This window comes from Nelusetta ayraudi, unplaced genomic scaffold (assembly GCF_046127955.1).
Source record: "Nelusetta ayraudi isolate G7.1 ecotype Tasmania unplaced genomic scaffold, CSIRO-AGI_Nayr_v1 ptg000011l, whole genome shotgun sequence".
NCBI lineage: Eukaryota > Metazoa > Chordata > Actinopteri > Tetraodontiformes > Monacanthidae > Nelusetta > Nelusetta ayraudi.
The window spans coordinates 8,865,784-8,885,400 of NW_027466061.1; the positions used below are offsets into that span (position 1 = coordinate 8,865,784).

Genomic DNA, 19,617 nt, shown 5'->3' on the forward strand with positions numbered 1-19,617 from the left:
GATGTTGGCCAATAGAAAATAAAAACTGCAACAAATTAGATTCAGGTGCGTCATCTGGAAAAACAATAACATTTGATGGTTCGGCTTTAACTTTGACCTCACTGAATTGCTCAGTTACAAATTCTTAAATCTCAAATGTTTGGCTTGTGGGGCTCCCATATAGCACTTCAAGTGAGTTTTAGTGTTACACACTAAACAGAACAAGACAAAGAAGAGGAAGTGACAATTAGACAAGCTGTAAGGAAGTTACCATGATTGCTGATTGCATGATCAGCACTGGATGGAGATTCTTCAGCTCTAGAAGAAAAACACAATATTGCACTAAAGGCTTTTTTGGTGAAAAAAAAAATCAGCTTCACTGCTGATTGACACCGTGAGCTGAATGTTGCAGCTCACCGCTGACACAGGTCAGCGAAGCCATTTGTTGTTACTTCCTCGTTCAAGTAGAAATAAGGAAGAAAAAAAAATTGATTGTGTTGTGCTTCAAATCTGACAATTAAATAGGTTCCTATAAAGGTTTTATGTTTTAAAACCCTCATTTTCTGATCTGTTGGAGTCTGTGTGTTCTGCCAGGTTACAACACTGAGTCTGCTTGTCGACTGCAGGTGGTTGCCAGACAGGAGAAGGTGTCTGACTTCATTAAGGCAGACAAACGCGTCCTACCATTCAAAGTCTGCAGGGCCGGACTTAAATGAAAGGAACACATCTCAGACCTGCCCCTCCTCCCTCCCTCCTACCTCCTCCTCCTCACTCCCTCCTCCCTCCTCCTCCTCCTGCTCCTCCTCGTCGTTAGGGCCGCGTTACGTCTGAGCAAAGAGGCGTCTCCCCTGACGAACGGCGCCGTAATGAGCAGGTGTCGGCACTCATCCCCTACCACTGCACGCATCTCCGCCAGAGAGCATTTATTGGCGAGGACGGGCGGCATCGGGAGTGACCATTTGAAATTGAAGTGGTGAGGCGTTGCACCGTGGGGAGCGATTAGCCAGCTGAACTCGGGATGAAAAGGCAGAGCTTCATTGATCCCTTCGCACAAGAAGGAAATGCTCCGAGGGACTCGAGGCAAAAAGGAAACACGACAAAGGAATGAAAAGGCCTCTGCCGAGAGGAGCCGCGTCGGCTGCGGTCAAAATATTTTGCTGCCGAATAATTGCGCACATACAAACATCCGAACACGGATGAGGAGCCGTGCTCTGACTCAGCCCGGCGCGGATGTTCCATTATCTCGGCACTAAGCAGATGGAAACATCGATAAAAAGAAGGAGACGACGGTTGGCAGCGACTCAAGCGGGAAATTCATTTGTCAGAAAGCCGTCAAAACACACTCGTCAAGCGGGGAGAAAAGTGGCGATGAATGCAGATCGGCGGCGGCGCTGTGGAAAGGATCTGACGGCGTCAACGCCACCGCGTGTCGGCCAGTGATTTCCAGGTTAATGGGCTTCAACGAAACGTTGAATTGTAAACAAAACGCAGCGACGCTCCAAAAATCCCTCCCGCGTCACCCGAGGTGACACAGATTCCTCCCCTCTGCTCCATCCATCACACTCTGAACCTCAACTTATCTTCTGAACTTCAGTTCCGGGATAAAACTGTAAACCTAAACTGGGCTGGGTTACAAACAAGCTATTAATATTTTTTTAAACTTTAATCTGTTTTTTGAGGATAAACATCTATGTTTTGACCGTGAAAACATTGTCAAAAAAAATTAAAAATAAAAAAAAATAAAAAAGAGTGGCCGCATAGCCCCATTCAAATAAATGAAATGCTTAAGGCTTCTTGTATCCGTTCTGAGGAGAGCTCACAGAAAGTTTTTGCACAGGAGAAAAAAAAAAACACAACAGACAAGATAACAAAATTGAAGGTGATTGGATGAACCTTTGTCCATCACAACTCAAGGTGGCCAATAACTGTTTTTAACTGCTAGCGTAGCCACTTAGCAAATGGATGCAAACTGAGCTTTTAAATCTTGTGAGCTTAATGTCCTGAGCGGCAGCTAGTTTAGGACCACTTTCACCTGCTTCCTAATGCTTTTAGTCAAACTCTGATGGGAGCTTTGTCGGGTGGATGTGGGAGGCTTCCAGACTTGGAACCACATGGACTCAGCTGCATTGGAAAGTGACGTTCAACCACTCAAGCATTGAACCCTGACCTTTGCACACCTCCTACCTTGTTGAGGGTGATGACGGCCTCCTGGTTGACTCCGGTGATGTTGAAGGTGTCGCCGGACTCGCCCTCCAGGATGGTGTATTCCAGCTTGGCGTTCTCTCCCAGGTCAGCGTCTGTGGCCGAGATCCGGCCTATCTCGGCGCCCGGGATGGCCAGCTCAGACACGGAGAAGGACCACATACCTGCAGGAGACATGCGACAGACGGGGTGTCACGCGCCGGTGCACTTTTTTTCCGTCAGCTGAAAATTAAACCTGCAAGACCCACCGAGCCAATATTTACAGCGCTCGGCTCCAGATAGGCGTTTAAACGCACCGCCGAGGGTGAAGGGGGAGATAAAAGGGAGAAAACGCAGGAGCTCAGCATTGAGATGTTATTAAAAGCCGGGCAAAGGGAAAAAAAAAAGACCCAATTAAAGAAGGCCAGGATTATTTAGAGAAAAAACACACACAGAGGGAACAGAGGAGATAAGGGGAAAAGCGAGAGATTACAGGTAGGAAAACACTTGAACTTGGAAGATATGAGCTAACTGCTCATCGCAAGCAGACGCTTTTGGGTGCGCGAGGCGTCCGCTGCTTCCTGGGGCGAACAGGAGTTAGCAGAGATAACAGCCGCTTTTATGTTTGCTGTCATCATGGCTGGAAACGTTGGGCAAGGTGGGGGCTGGGTGGGGGGGCAGTAGGAGGGGAGGGAAGGGAAGGGGAGGGGGGATGGATGCACGCCGCTGCAGCCCTTCTGCAGATATTGCAGGGTGTTTATTCCTCTCTTTTATTTTGCTAAATTATCATTACAGGACGCGCGGAGCATATCTGTTAATGTACACCTGATCACCTGTCTGATGGACACCCTGGGAGCGAAGCGGTGCATGAGTTCACTCCGCCAAAAACACATCAGGGAAAACATTTATTTCAGCAACCGCCCACAACTTTATTAGGGCTAACACACACACACACACACACACACACACACGCACACACATACGCACACAAATACACACTCCCAGCCTCGCTGACGGGAGGAAGAACGATAGCACAGATAGAAACGTAGCACGGGGGATAAAAAGGTTGGATGCAACTGCAGGCGAACAGACAGGAAGCTGTTCAGACGCAATTGTTATCGGCTCACTTCGAGTTAAGTTAATCAGATAGAACCCCTTCTTGGGAAAAATACAAAAAAAAAAGTGTGAATCAGAACAACAACAGACAGAATGTAAGATAAGGCCGGCACTTGGAGCAGCCGCGGTCTCGGACCCAATCTGAACAATCTGGCGAGCTCTTCTCGCCGCGACGGAGCCCAGCGACTCACTCAATCACTCCGTCTGTCTTTCTAAACCTGTTGATGGCGGATGCTTTGCACCTCGTGACTGATCCACGGTGGGTCAGGTTTGGTTCAGAGGTAAAGAGGAAGGGGTCGGAAAGCTTTTCGCTACAATCTCGCAGGAAATGCGATGAAGAATGCAATGTATCTACTTTGCCTGCACTAGCTCACAGTTTAGACGTGAAGGTCTAAACTGTAGAGTTACTTATCATGTGTTTAAATGGTCTTCCTGGACACTTCTTCATGGACACCATCTTGCACTGAATTGCCCTAAACTAAAAAAAATCCACTCAAAAAAAAGTATTTTTAACCATCAAACCATTTGTGGTAACAAGCTACCGAAGATTGTACCTAATAAAGTGGCCGGTGAGTGCACACGAGTAATCTCTAATCCAATCGAATTGGACGAGAGATTAGATTGAATTTTTTTTTTGTATCTCTCATCAGTAAATTCCATCTAGGAAAGGCTTGACGCTAATCCTAGCTTTCTGACGTCCCACTTAATCTCAAATCTGTTTTATTCCAACTGTGACGACGTGACAGCAAAAATCATAAAACCCAGATCAGAGCCACGTCCGACACTACTGTTGATACATGTTGGCCACCGCCTTGAGGATGGACCAGCCCTTCATTTAAACATAAACACTAATGATTTGCATACGGAGGTGGAGCAGTTGTATATTTTCAATGTCTTTAAGCTTTACGTACTTTTTTTTCAATCAACCAACCCAAATAAATTTTACACATAGGACCTATAAGTGAGTGTGAACTGCTCGCGGCTCTTTGGCGTCCTGCGTGCACGGCTGCTAAACGGCTTTGCTAACGGGGCCGTGCTAAGAGTCGTCAGGCTGTTTCCGGCGTCGAGGTGTTTGGCAGACGAGTGAAAGGAGCTGATTGGTTGAGTGTAGAGCAGGAATAGACGTAGAGCAGCTTCCGTTTATTAAACGCCGTCTGAACACACTTTTTCCCCCTCCTCCAGCGGAGGGGAAAATTAAATCACACTCAGCAGTTTTCAGAATTTTGCTCTCTCTATTCTAGTCAACATGGTCCTGAGCTTTTTTGCCCCCCTTCATTTGTTCTTTCATTTAAAAAAAAGTAGTAGAAGTCCCTAGTTTGGTTTTGTTGCCAGAAAAAAAACCCTAATATTGCCTTTTGTCCTTTTTAAGTGCTTTGTTACGGCGCTGCAGCAGGTACACAGATGACTCACTTGACTGCGACAGAATTTTCAAAATATAAAAGGGAAGAAAATCAATTATTTCTGCTTCTTTTGTTCCCACCATCTCTGAATCAGAGTTTCTTGTCTGCTGTCACTTTTTGTGAGCATCACGGGTGTCATTCCCCCCCCCCCATTAATATCAGACTATAATGGTATTTGCCTCTGCTGGCACACACTTATCACATCACTGATCGACATGCTGTGACAGAGTCGGTGCCTATACTGCAGCAGACGCCATGGATTTAATGGGATTAAGGCAAATTCATCATTAAAACCGCTGCGAGTGAAAGCGTTTATTATGACGCTCACCTGATTGGCTTAATGCTCAGGCGGACACATACTCTCAGACGCATTAGCGGCCGTGTGCGTGTGCGTATGTGCGTGCGTGCGTGCGTGCATCCGCAGCTGCAACATCTACGGGATTTCCAACAGCAGATTCTCAACAGAGAATATAAACATCATTTGGTGCAGAAATTATGCTGTTGTTTTTATTCCCTCCCCCACGACTTTGGAATTGCTGTGTTTGGTTAGCTGGGCAGCACAGTTGCATTTTAATGGCACGCGTCACAAACAGACGGCTTTACTGTTGGGATGAATAGCTGCAATTAGCATCCTCTAATCTCCAGCCTTTTTTTCTAATCCCCATATATATGTGAAACCTTTGCTGTGGACGAGCAACTCAAGATCCAATCAAGATGTTTTTTTTGTTTTTTTGTTTTTTTAAACAATGAATTTAGTGAAAGCAATTATTTTGGGGCAGAAACATAAACATGTGAAAAACATTTTTTTTTCCTTAATTCCAGCATCTGACCGTGCAAAGTTGGTGGATGAGCACGTCCCAATCTAAGTAGACCAATCACTGTCTTTCAATCACAGGTTCACCAATCACATAATGGAGACTGTTGATCTGATTGGCCTGATTTAAATGTGGCAGAAAGATTATTGGTTCATTTGCCAGCTCATTCAAGTTTTTCTTTATTTTTCCTCCTTTGAGTCCGAGTCAGAGACCCGTCCTTGTCGCTGAGTTTTCTGTCTGGTGTGTTGTGTTGCATGTGGCCGACATGTTCACCCTGTGTATGCGTGGGTTCTCTCCGGGTTCTCCGGCTTCCTCCCACAAACACATGCATGTGAGGTGAATTGGAAACTCTAACTTGTCCAGAGGTGTGTGTGAGTTTCAATGGTTCTTTGTCTCTATGTGGCCCTGCGAAGAACTGGCTTGTTCAGGATGTCACCCTGCCTTTGCCCTATGACAGCTGGGAGAGGCTCCAGCAGACCCCCAACAACCCTGAGTTCAGGAAGAAGTGGGTGTGGAATATGGATGGATGGATGGTGTTCTAATTACTCTATTTATTCCCATTTTTCTTGCATCACTGACAGTGTTGTCATATTGTTGTTTAAAATGTTTTGTTTCCACAAACACCAAGCTGTATTTGTATTTGAGATCCATCAGCCACTGAAGTGCAAATCATTTCCCGTAAGAGACGACTCACTGTGCAGCTCCGTCTCAAATGTTTACATCCCGCTAATTTGCAATGTTGAGCCAGTTTGCAGGAAAACGCAGTGAAGAGCTGCCCGGGCTGCATTTTCTATCAACATAATAAGAAAAAAAACCAAACTGTAACAGTAAGGTTTTACAAAGACCATCTTTGGAAAAACAAACAAACAAGCAAAAATAAAACCCAGCAAATGCATGCAGCATCTTTCCCTGGTTATGTCAGTCAAGGTTAAAGATCAGCAAAGGTTCTGCTCTTGGTTTGATGAAAAGCATCAGGAATAAATCAGAATTAGGACAAACTTTAACCTCAGCCTGCCTGTGATCTCAAAGACGAGCTTTGCCTTAGATTAATATTAATGCCTGCGCAGTTGGAGGATCCAGCCGACGGAGCAGTTTCAGCTGTCAGAAATGAATTAATAAAAAAACACACAAAAACAACAATGCCGGCGAAACACAATCCAGGGCGCAATTATATTTTCACCCACGACATAATTGCGGCAACGAAAATTGCAGTTATTCCTGACATCATGTCTGGCTGAACGGGGCTGTTCTGTGCACGATACTTCTAATCTTTTTGCTCGAGAGAACAGGAAACAACGGGGAAACTGGTGTCGCCATGCAATTAGTCGGGATCTTACGCCGGAGTTGAGAACAGGAGATGTTTGATTTGCTGTGAACACCAAAAAATACAGAAATTAATAACTCCACTCTGTTATGACTCTACTTTGCCACCGCTGACACCTACGGAATGTTAAAATACAATTAATGAGCTTCATTGTGTCAGCATTTGTTCGCGGTTTAGTGGCTAAATGGTCAGGGGCCAAATTCTCAGGCGTTCTCAACTAAAGATTGCGGCCACTGGACTAATAAGTGAATCAAAGGTCCGTGTGGGAAGTGAGTCAGTGTGGGGTATTGATTCTCCGAGGCCTCGCTGACTGCACACATCCAGGTTTACAGGCGGAGGAGAGTCTTTGTTTTTCAGCCCGGACGATGATTGCAACAATCTGTGGCTGCGTCGGTGAGAGGAAACAAAGCAGCAACATCTGCTGCATCGTTTAGATCGTTAGTGGGAGGTAGAAGGTCACAACCAACAATCCTGTCTATAGTGAGTTTCCCATTTACACGGTTGGTTAAAAGAAAAAAAAAAAAAATACAGTCGGAATTTGAGGCTTTGAATGGTTGGAGGAAACGCTGCCGTTTTGTTTGTTGTCTACAGGTCGGTGTGCTTGGCAGCCGACTCACTTTTTTGTCGAAATGGCAAAGGAACAAAATTGACCAAATCTGTTCGTTCGCTGCTCCAGTGACCCGGAGCTGCTGCAGAAAAACACCATGGTGGACTTCAGTTTCAGAGCATGAAAAGCAGCGATTCAAGACAAAGCAGGCCATGCTGGACAGGAATGTTGGACAAAGAAATAAAGTCTTGATCGTTTGATTACAAATCACATTTGCATAAATCTCCCAAACAGAAACAGCGGCTCACTTCTTCTGCTCCTCCAGTTAGACGTCACAACTTTCTTTTATTTGTTTGTTGTTCTGTAGATATCAACAACATACATTGTCGCTCAGTCTTTTGTAGAAATCACTGCTTCTCAACTCAACAAGGGAAGTTTTTCATTTCTATTCAGTGTAACTTTCATCTTCTAAGCAACTGACCGACTTGCAGACACTTATGAAAACTAAAGTTTTTGGGGTTTTTTAAACCGCAGAAAACAAAAAGACGAGTTGAGAAGATAATCAGGGGGGGAACAACTGCAAGAGCAGCCAATCAGCTAAATTCCAATTAACCGCTTTCGTAACGAGCTCAGTCCTAAACACAGCTACCAGTCTGCCAGCAGGTGCCTCTCTGCATTCCTTTGTTTTCTCTGTTCCGACTGTCGGGGCAAGAGCACATCCGACAGTAAACAATCATGAAAACAAAACAAGAAGAGTGACAGAACTCAGACTGCACGTCAATCTCCCGGGACAGATGTGTGCTACGCCCACTGAGGCCCTGCTCGGCTCCGCCCACACAAAGCAAAAAAACAAAAACATGGACAACATGTGGCGTCCAATCAACACAGATTGTGTGCGGCGCAATTAGCATGGCAAGCATCTGGGGCTGAGACTAGGATGGCGGCGGCAGGAGCAGCAGCAGCAGTGGTGAAGACTCGAACGTAAACATGGATGTTGCTAATGAGACGCCAAATTAGGGATGTTATTTACAAGGTGGTGAGAACGGTTCCTATTGATCTGCGTTGTTGTATCGGGAGGAAGCAGAGGCCACGCACACCCACTCACCCACACACACACACACAATAACGGCGATGAGGTGTGTGATGAGAGCAGCGCCAGCGAGACGAAGTCATTATCAGCTTTCAGCGCACGTGGCAGAGCAACTGACAATACGGGTCGTACATCATTCCCACCTGTGATGGACTACAGGGGGGAGTGGAGGTGGGTGGGGGGGAGGATTCAGAGAGGGGGAGGGGAGAGGGACAGGGTGGGGGGCCAGCAGGGAGTGAAGTGAAAAGCTGGGACTCCCACCTCATTTTGCACATAAAGAACCTCAGAGGGAAGGGAAGCAACAACAGGCTCATGATAAGAATCAGCAATGCGAAGATAATGGAGGGTGGTGACGGTGGTGGTGGCAGCTGCGCCACCACATCCCTCCGCCTTTGTTGGCCCAGGTGGAGCCGTGAGAGGGGACAAGAAAAGACAGACGTCTCTCCTGCGCCTCCTTTCGGCCGGTGGAGAATCTCTGTTATCTCCTCAACACATTTAACGACATTTAGGAAGAAATGGAGGCCCCAGGAGAGAGAGGGGGGGAGAGAGAGAGAGAGAGAGAGAGAGAGAGAGAGAGAGAGAGAGAGAGAGGGAGAGAGAGACAGGTGGTTGGTATTAATTAGGGAGGATGTCGTTCGAATTGGGCGACAGAAGAACAAGGGAGACGACGTGAACTTGGAAATAGAGCGTGTGATCTTGGAGGTGAAGGAGGCACCGCAACCTCAAAGACAGATAAATGTTACAGGAGGGATGAAAGACGAGAGGGACCCGGAGCGAGGGAGTGAGGGAGGGATGAAGGGCGTAAGAGGCTGAGGGTGAGGAAACCCAGCAGGGGAGCTCGCTGAGAGGGGAGGATGGCGTGAGGGAGAAGATGAGGTTGAAAGGAGGAGGGGGAATGAAAAAAAGAGAAGTTGAGAGGAGGAGAAGAGGGGAGGATGAGGACGGAAGGAATAGAGAGGAGCAGCAATCAGACGGAAGAGAATCTTAAACCAGCATTTTATTGTTTCAAGCACTCACTTGCATTACCAAAGCCCTCAATTTTTCAGCGAGAGAAGAGTAGGAAGAGGAAGGGAGGAAGAGAAGAAGGCGGAAGGTAGAGAGGGAGGTGGCTGGGAAAAAAAAGCAGAAGATGATGGGGACAGAGAGAGAGAGAGGTGAGAAGAAGAGGGGTGAGAGGATCAGACGGAAGGAAGACGAAGAGTGACGTAAAGATGAGAGAGGAGAAGGAGGAGGCGAAAAAATGAAGAGAGGAAATGAGTGGGAGTTGGAAGGAAGGAAAGGAGCAGAGGAAGAGGAGAGGGAGGACGAGAGAAAGGAAGGAAGACGCAGGAATTGGAGCAAAGTGGACCTTTAACTGAGGCTTTATTGTTTCAAGCACTCAATTACATTAAGTGACACCAAAACCTTTAAAGTGTTTTATCAGAGGGAGGAGTGAAGAGAGGATGGAGAGGATTATGAAGAAAGGAAAGAAGGGAGGAGGGGTGGAGGGGGGTGAGGGGAAGTGGAGGCAAAGCAGCCGGAGAGGGAAAGACGAGGCGAAACAGCAGAAGAGAGGACTGCGGAGGAGGGAGAGAGGCAGGGCAGGGAAGGAGGGAGGGACGGAGGAGAGGAAGATTGAGAGGGACCATGTGACGCGTCTTATCTGAGCGTTTCCCACCACAGAAGGCGTCGCATTGGGGGAGTCATTAAAAAAAAAACCTCGAGCTGGCAGAAAGCAGCAAGCAGCAAGCAGCGGGTTTTCAAAACAGCCTGAATCAAATCTGAATCCATTTAAGGAGGTGTGGTGGTGGTGATGTTGAGGGGGTAAGGGGGGGGGGGTTGAGTGTTGGCGGCCTGTCTGCAGGGGGCGCTAACACCGGAGAAGAGGGCCGGTAGGTTCGTCGCTGCCGCCCGGCTGCTGCAGGGTCTTGGCGGAGTGCACCACCGCTCGCCTGCCGCTGCTCCCCGTCGTGGCTAATGGGGTTAATAATTCCTCCCTGCTGCAGGCCACTTTTATAAAACCAGCTGCTGCTGCTGCTGCTGCTGCTGATGATGATGCTGCTGCTGCTGCTGCTGCTGCTGATGCTACTGCGGCTGCGGCGGCTGCGGCGGCTGCCGCTGCTTAAGTTGCCGCGTGCCAGAGAGCGACAGGCCATTAGCCATTACTGAGCTCTGCTCTTGTGCCGGGATGAAAAGGCCCGGGGTATGCCTGAGTGTGCATGTGTGCGTGTGTGTGAGTGTGTGCGTCCATTAGTCCATTAGTATGTGAATAGCTGCACTTTGCATGGCGTTGTGGACGCAGGCAGGTAGCCGAGTGCAAACAATGCAGGGGGATGCTGTCAGCGGCCTAATGCACCAGTGACTCTGATCAGCTGCCACATCTGTTTCATTGCCCCTCCCCCTCCCCTCCCCCTACCGCCCAGAGATGTGCTAGGCTAGCTCCACCCCTTTATTTTCATAACCAGCCAGTCTAGTATTTCTTTGTGTGTCCGCTACACCAGCGGCCACTCAGCATTTCCATTTCTTACGCCGACTGACCCGGGTCACGACAGAGGGGAGGTTGGGGGATGAATATTGCAAAATTACGCAGCATCCGTAAGACCAGCAAAACATCAGAAAAATGAAACAGAGGTTTTGTGTCAAACACCCCAGTGGAGATCGTGGCTTTAATTTTGGACGATCATGTGACTGTGACAAGCATCTGGCCACACACCAGTGGGCGGAGTCAGTCGGGAGACAATCTCAAGATTCCATATTGGAAATAAAAGAAGTTAGTATTTTTTTTTGTCTGTGCGGCCCTGGAGTGGGCGGCCCTTGGACCTGCGCTGGTATCCAGGGGCCCACATCTGATGAGGGTGGACGTCTTGACTTCACCTGGCAACTCAGGTGAGCAGCATCGATCGTCGGCGTTGTTTTAATGTTTTATTGTCCTTTTCTTTTGCAGACGCGCAGCAAAGTGACGCCTGACACGGTGACTAATGACGCGGCTGCAGGAGTATCGTGGCTCGGTGCCGGCTGCGGAGGCGGATTCTACATTTTGCAAGACGGACACGTTCCCGGCAGTTTGAGAGGAGAGGAGCAGGAGACGGAGCAGGGGACATCTTCTCATCCATTTCGAGTTTCACTCTCTCAATCTGTGGCTCATGTGACGTTAAAATAATGAACCTGTGACATGCATAGAATGCTGGAGTGACGTACCGCAGCCCGTCCTGTGCGTGACATGAGTGGGCAGTGCGAAGCTGGCACAGTTGCCCAAGTGTGCGTGCGTCACGGCACTGCAGGAAATGTTTTTTTTAAGTTTTAGTTTTTTGAACAGCTTTTCCAAAAAACAAACAAACTTTGAATGATTCAAACTTAAATGCCATTGATTCCAATCAAGTTAAGTGATAATAATTCAATCAGTACAACCTCAACCTTGACCAATCAAGATCCACCTGTAGCGGCATCATGTGACGCAAAATATTCTCTTCTTTTCCCTCAGTGTAACTAACATTTTTGTTTCAAGTTGTTTGATTTCACTTAATTTCATATTAATCATAAGAAACTTGATTGTCTCATCTTCATAACTAACCACTGGACATCGCCAAGCTGACTTCATTCTTGACGACCATGCGGTGGCCGATTGTTTACCTGCTCGTGTTTAGATGAAGCTCCGGTTCGGACGACTTGATCAGATTTAATCTCGGAGAAGCTCCTGCGACAGAGACGCGGCCCAGCGAGGAGATTAGAAGGAAAACCATTAGAGGGTTTCATCTGTATACTGAGCGGAGGTGATGAAAAGACAAAGTGGTGGCAGCCTGGCAGGGTGGTTTAAGAGGAAAGCAAAGCTCAGTCGGCGACATGCTCCGATTGGAGGCGCCGCCACTCGCCTCCACCTGCCACATATTGAGTGAGAAAGGAGAGAATGAAGGGAGGGAGCTGCAGGGGAGGGAAGTGAAATGAGAGAAATGCGACACGGAGGCCTGGCAGGGAAAAGGAAGTAAGACGGGAAGGAGTGGAGGGGGTGAGATGTGACTGAGAGCAATGTTTCCAGCAGTGATTTTACTGTCTATTGAAGCAGAAAGCGCTGAACTTTAGATGAAATATTAATACGGTGCGAGAAAAACAGGGGGGGATGGAGGAAATAAAGGGATAAAAGGCCCGATGGTGTGAGTCACCTCCGATTTAATTAGATCCCGCTTTCATTTCAACTCCTCAAGCTCTCATTTCGCCTTCTGAAGACCGAGAACTTAATTATGGAACAACAATTATTGGAAATTATTGCCTATTACCTAATTGTTTGGATTATCGACCGGCATCGTCGCTGCTCCTTTAGCAACCGCAGCCCCAAAAAATTAAAGCCAGGAGAAATTAGTCCCCATAACATTTTTTCCTCTCCTCCTCCTCCTCTTCCTGCACCCCCTTCCCCCACCCCCACGACTGAAAATGACGCCAGTGCCAAGCGGTCGGCTTTAATTAACACGGGGTGTCGTTGCGGCAGCAGGATGCGGATTTGACAGAGGGGCTTTTGGAGCCCAGATGAAAAAGTTGCATCGCCCTGACAAAACGCCATCAATCCCCCGACAACAGAGAGTCACGGCTGGGGAGGGACAAGAAACAGAACAAATTAAATAAGACCCAAATTGGAGATTTTTCCTTCTTATTTTTCAGTGTTTTGTTTTTTTCTCTGGGTTGCCTGCGCCGAGTGATTTAAACTAATTGAATACATTATGTTCAGCCGCTGAGGCTTGGAAATACAGCCGGGGAACCGGATTTATCAGCCGTCTCAGAATTGGCCCTTTGATTCATGTTGACGGTGAACCGCCGACTATAAACTTTTAACTGGAAGGAGGAATTATGACGGCGGATCATCCCGCTGCTCCCGACCGTCGGTGCAGGGCTGTAAATTGCGACGCAAATTCAAAATGCAGATTTATTTTCTTTGATTTGAGGCTTGCCGGCTACAAATGTGGCGGCGGCATCGACATCTGTGGCCAGAGAGCTTCAAACAGCTGAGACAAGACTGGCAGAAAAAGAAGCGCTCGCTAAAAATACTGAGGTTGTGAGCAGATTTCTCAGAGATTTACTGGTTTCAACATGTAATAAACTTCTTCTGCATGATGTGGGCAGCCACAGTGCAGCACCCGCAGGACCAGATCCAGATCTAGACCCAGATCCAGAACCAGATAATGATCCAGATCCAGGTCCAGATGCAGATGCAGATGCAGATGCAGATGCAGATCCAGAACCAGAACCAGATCCATTCCAGGGCAGTGGACTCAGGCTGGATATCAACCCAGGATACATGTTTCTGATTGGTGGAGAGCACCAGGGAGAACATGCATCATAGCGACTCACATGTTTAGATGATCACAAAGCAGGAGAAAAATACAGGGGGGCACTGTGATGTCACTTCCTATGGTGATATGATATTATCAAATCAAATCAAAGTTCGTCTGTACAGCACCTTTCATACATAAAATTAAAACCAAGGTGCTTTCACCACCGCAGGAACAGTCAGGCAGTCGTATCCTTTCTGATACGGACAAACATACGTAACCAAACCTCACATGTAACTTTTCCCCATGCAGGCCTCCTCTTCTCCTCTTTCTCCCCCTTTTTATGCAAAGCGCCGCACTTTTGCATTGGTGCACTGTGTCAGAATGGGCCTAGCGAGAGTTGAGCCAATAACTGCAAGTGCAGCAGTTCCAGGTGACCACATGGGAGCGCTTGTACAAATGCGGCGGCGGCGGCGGCGGCAGCGCAGCAGAGCAGGTGTACACCTCCGGCCACATTAGAGGAGAGCAGAGAACACTCCATCCACTTGCAGTCCAATGTGGTGGGCGTTCCGGCTCTCGGCCGAGGAACCAGGAGCGGCTGGAAGCCGAGGCTGTTTACTTTTCTTGGTGAATATATGAGGTCATGTTCAGGTCAGACTCCAGTGGCTCAGTTTTTCCTCCACGGTGTTCTTCCTTCTTCCAATTATGAATTCTAGTATGAAAACTAGATGCATATTTATCAAACAAACAACTCCTGCTTGTTTATTTTAACTCATTTTTTTGGTAGCACGACGGGAGGCGAAGATTCCGAGCCGGCCCGGCAGGATGATATCACAAAAGTTATAAAAGAATAATCATCTGTTTGCCAAATGCTTTGGGCTGCATTTATGATTTATAAGGGAGCTGTGAAACGTTAGAACCACTGGGTTTCTGGCCTCGCCTGCCTTTATGTAGAAGGGACGATACCGTCCGTTCGTCAGCCCGCGGCGGGGCCGTTTTCTCCCTGGCGGAGTGCAGGGAGTCTTGGGGAAGATGATGAGCTGCCGGCCCACTTCCAGCTGTGCCCTCGCCGAGCCCTCGGAAGAAACGGGGTCGGAGCGCTGAGAGGGCAAGAGGGGACAGCGAGGACCCTCAGGGAGCGTGTCCGCTCGGCTGCTCAGGGCTCCTCGGGGGTTTAGGTAGGAATTGTGCATGTTCACCCGAGTGGACATCAGTGTAGTTCCTTGGCAGCGGCGGGGGGGATAAAAGCATTTTTAATATACTTTCACTGTTCTCTTCAACTTTTCTTCCAAGGATCCATTTTGAGGACCTCTGGCTGGGAAAAAAAAGTTGGAATCGCACTTTGCACGGACAGCCGAGACAGAAGAAGACTAAGGACAAAAAAAAAGGAGCCAGTATCACTCTGGTGTGAGGCAGCCGGCGACGGCCTGCCACACCCCGTCGAGGATGCGGCGCTCACAGTCCAGCGACTCCATTCATCAAGCTAGACAGAGAGAGAGGCAGAGTGCCGCGGAGGAGGGAGGAAGAGTGGAGAAGTAAACAGAGGCTGAGGGGTGAAAGGGAACACGGCGAGACAACGGCGGCGGGGCTGAGCGGCCGCGTAGCGACAGCAGGTGTTGGTAGGTGAGAGAGCGGGGGGGGGGGGGGGGGGGGGGAGGAAAAAGAAAGAGACACGAAGCGAGAAAGAGGAGGATGAGGAGGTGGTGGGGGAGGAGGAGCGGGGCAGGGGGGCGTTTAGACGGCGGCAGGAAGCTTCCCATTAGCATGGAAATCACTTCCTCCTCGCCGCTCCTCCATGGCTCACTGATGGCTCGGCAGAAAGAGAATGGCTTTAGCTCCTATTATTCTGCGTGAGGGGCCACGCTGCCAGGTCAGATGAAAAAGTAACGCAAGGAAAAAATAGGAGGTGGAGAAGGGCGGGAGGACTGTCAAGACTCTCTCTATGGCCCGTTTCCCCTCCTCATTCTGCGTGTTTTCCACAAGCATGGTGGTGGTGGTGGTGGTGGGGCGGGGAGGGGGGGGGGCAGGGGGTGGGGGGTGGGAGGGGGGGGGGCCGAAGGAAGGTGTGATGGATTCAGGTAATTTCCACAGCAGCTCAGGCACGGGGAAAGGAAAGAGAAAAAAAAGCAGAGGCAGGCGCACAAATGGTGCTGTTTGCCGGTGTTCAATGAAGTTTTAAATCCCCCCCCGTTTGTCCTCGGCAGCGGCGGGAATGTTTTGCCAGGGCGAGAACGATGCGAGCGGCGAGGATTTAAAGGCCTCTCGGGCTTCTCGCTACGTCAGAGGCCGGATTCACGGCTCGCAACGCCCCACCAATCGCTCCTCGCGGACTCGTTTGGCGATGGAAAGAAAGGCCGGTGGGGGAGGTGTTGGCGTGCTCACCGCTTCAGACGTGACGCTAACGTTGCCTCGTTTGTCGGATTGGAGCCGAGGGACAGGAGTGAGGGAGTGAGGGAGAGAGGGAGCGGGGGAGCGAGGGTGGGAAGGAGGAGGAGGGGATAATGGGACGCGTACCGTCCGCCGAGGCCGAACTATTGAAACTAGGACTTTTTCCCAGCTGGAGCGGTGGAGCAGGCGAGGCTGCATCATCACCGCGCTGGATTAAAAAAAAAGCCTGCAGGGAGGTTGAGGCGGAGCCGCCGCCCACTGCAGGCAAAAAGCCCTAATTGTGTGCTGTGATACGAGGGAACCGTTCTAAGGAAAGGCTTCTCCTTTTTTTGCCTTCCACCCCCCAGAGCGAGCAAAAGAAAAACCCAAATCTATTTTTTTTTTTGTTTTGCATATTTGCAGCGCCTTTGAAAAGTCCATCGGCGTTTATCTCGGGCAATCTCATCAAACTCGGGTTCGAAACCGGCGCTCGACGACCAACAGTCAGCTACTCTGCCGTCCTTGCTGCTCTTCTTCCTGTGTGATTATCACAGCCACCATGAAGCCATTAGCTCCCACTTCTCTTCCCTCCGCCTGGCCTCCCTCCCTCCGTCCCTCGATCCTCCCTCGCTGTGTCCATCCTCCCCTCCTTCCTCCCCTCCTTCCTCCCTCCATCCTTCACGCTTGGCTGCACTCGCCCCAAGGACCTGCTCTTGTGCATTCTAAAGAGACAGCGGCGTCCCGTCTTTATGATGCCGGCCTCCCTAAACAAAAGGCTGGATGCTTCGCCGCCATTGGACGAGGGGCCGGTGGCGTCGGGACCCGGATTGGCCGACACCGCCTGTCCCTCAACTTTGATGAAGCCATTACTCCTCGTCAGACGCGCATTAGTCATGCCATTTAACTAAATTCATTATCGACGGTCTATTGAAGGGGACACAAGCTATTTTTCGATATGCATTAGGAGTCACTGAGTGCGACTCTAAATAGGACGGAGCGGACAACGATGCAGGAGTGGCGGCGGCCCCTCGGGCGAAACAGGCCGGTCTTACCGGACCTAACGGGGTCGTTTGGGGGGAACAGAATTTCACCAGTTTACCTGATGATGTTTCCTAATCCACAAATAAAAACAGGTCAAGCTGACACGAAGCCTGGCGCAATGGAAACAAAAAAACTGTGATATGTTTATAGTATTTAAATCAACTGCTGCAAAAATAAACTGACAGCCAGGAGCCGCTGAACTCGACTTTGACCTTGACTCACACCGGAACCGCTGAGTCCTGCAGACGCCTCGGAGTCACATGACCACCCTCATCTCACTACCCCCCCTTTCATGTTGCGTGCGTGACCACCACTGGCTCCCATGGCATCGGAACAGGGTTGAATTGTGTCGGGGTTGACCCGGGTGCTGCAGGAGGTCACAGGTGAAGGAGACGCAGCAAATCATGATGTCAACCTGCTCTCTCTCTCTCTCTCTCTCTCTCTCTCTCTCTCTCTCTCTCTCTCCTGACTCACCCACTCCACCCCCTCTGTTGGCCGACGCTCCTCCTGCCCTCTCATCTCCGCTGCACTGAAAGCCACAATTCCTGCTTTATCCGTCCCGTCTCCTCAGCCCCCATTCTCTCTCTCCTCCTTTATGTTCCCAGCGCCTCCTCTCACCCACTCCCTCTGCACCTCCTCCTCCTCTGCCTCCTCCTCCTTTCTCTAACGCTTGCTCTTCGGGGCAATTTTTATCACACCTTCCTCTCTCACAGGCACCGTCATTCTCTCTCTCTCTCTCTCTCTCTCTCTCTCTCTCTCGTTGGCAGAAGAAGAAATCGTACATTCTCTCGCCGGCGTTTCCATCTCCTCTCACTCCTCTCCGTTACAGAGCCCGGCTCTCCAGGGAAATGAATTAGTAATATTTATGACAGAGTCCTTCCTCCAGCTCCTGCCTCGCCGCCCCGCCCCTCCCCCTCCCCCACCTCTGCTCTGCTCTCTCTGTTTCATCTCTGCCGTGCATGAAATGACACTGATCTTGTCGACACTACCTGTGTAGTCACCTGTCAGCGCCATCTATCTTCACATCCAAGGAGCGGCGATGGCTGCTGCCACTGTTTTTCATGCGGCGCCGCTGGCGGGCCGAGGTTGTTGGGAAAGTACATAAAAATGGGAAGTGCACTTATTTATTTATTTGTTCCCCAACGGAAAAAAAGCCAAAGTTTATGCAGCGAGTGCATTTTATGAGTTTTCACTGGGAAGCCCCCCTCCTCTCTCAGGAGCTTCTGTGTGTGCTGCTAAATTAAAATAGCAAAGTGCCGCCGAGAGTCGACAAATGAACGTTTTGCCCTTTTGACAGCCGAGCCAGGGCGACTGTTTCTGAACTCCACAACGGAGGGACAGTTGGCAGACAGATCTCGGGGATTCGTCCAGATCAACTCACCCAAATGTTGACATTTAGATCAGGAAGAGGCAGGAGACGAGGAAGAAAAGTGGAGAGGAGATGCGCCGCTTGCACGTTTTGAGCCCACGTGCACGTTTTGAGCCCACGTGCGTTTTTTATGTCCTTTATCCTCATCTGACGACTAAATGTGAAAAAAAAAAAAAACACCTGCATTGGCTGCATAACGAGCTACACAAGCCCACTTCATCACATTCTGGGGCGTCTCTCCGTTTCAGGTGTACGCCGGGAATTTATCGCAGCATAATGAACACAGACGGTAGATTAATGAGGTGCACGGTTATTATTTCAAATAAAAAGATGGTAAATGGCTCGATCAACCCAATGACACGGGCCGGTGAGGGTTGTGTAGGAGACAGCTGGGGCCGCGATAGCCTCGCAAGGAATTTGCTCGAGGAAAGAAGAAGAAAAAAAATCTAAGGCAGCACTCAAAGCTTTTGTGTGGCTTGTTGGTGGAAGATGATCAATAACGCCTGGTGTTTCTTCATTAAACTTCAATCTTGGCTTTGACAATGAGGCAGTTTGATGATGATTTCTGTGCACAAGCACACTGAAGTCCCGTCTCCGGTTCCTTCTGCGTTAATCAGAGCCTCATATCGGTGAACAGCGGTTGAAGTTTCCGTTGTTGGATGTTTCTGTGCTGCATGAAAGAGCCTGAATGGATCATGCACTGTCCCGGTGCTTTCACTGGCCTTTGACTGGCTTTTATTGCGTAGCCCAGCATGACTAATGGGCCACGGCAAGAGAAAGCTTGTGGGCGGAGCTCCAGATTTTTCAACATGTAAACATTCACAGGGAACATCAGGACATCTTCCATCACACTCAGACGCCTGGAGACTGCTGGCAGACATGTTGTGAATATATTTAGTCCCTTTGCTGCGTGTTTTTCTTTGCTTCTATTGTGACAATTTGTTTGCGTTGGTCCATAAAAATATCCCGACGTTTAAATCTAAGAATACACTATTATGTTGTTTTCGCTCTGCGAGTCTGAGTGACTTAAAAGAGTGGAAACCTCAGCTGACTTGTTTACACTGAACATTAACTAAACATCAGCTGACTGACTTCAGCGTGGCGACTGGATTAGCGAGTTATTTTCCTCACACACACCCAAAATTGGTGTT

At 49.1% G+C, this 19,617-nt stretch overlaps 1 protein-coding gene across 1 annotated transcript in view; it reads right to left on the bottom strand.

Annotated features, from left to right (window-relative positions):
• The window catches only part of cdh24b (cadherin 24, type 2b), a 91,622-nt gene that overhangs the window by 26,677 nt on the left and 45,328 nt on the right, over nt 1-19,617 (bottom strand). Inside the window, exon 5 of the mRNA XM_076020564.1 lies at nt 2,164-2,345. Within this exon, the coding sequence (XP_075876679.1) occupies nt 2,164-2,345 (182 nt within the window). The remainder of the gene's footprint in view (nt 1-2,163; nt 2,346-19,617) is intronic.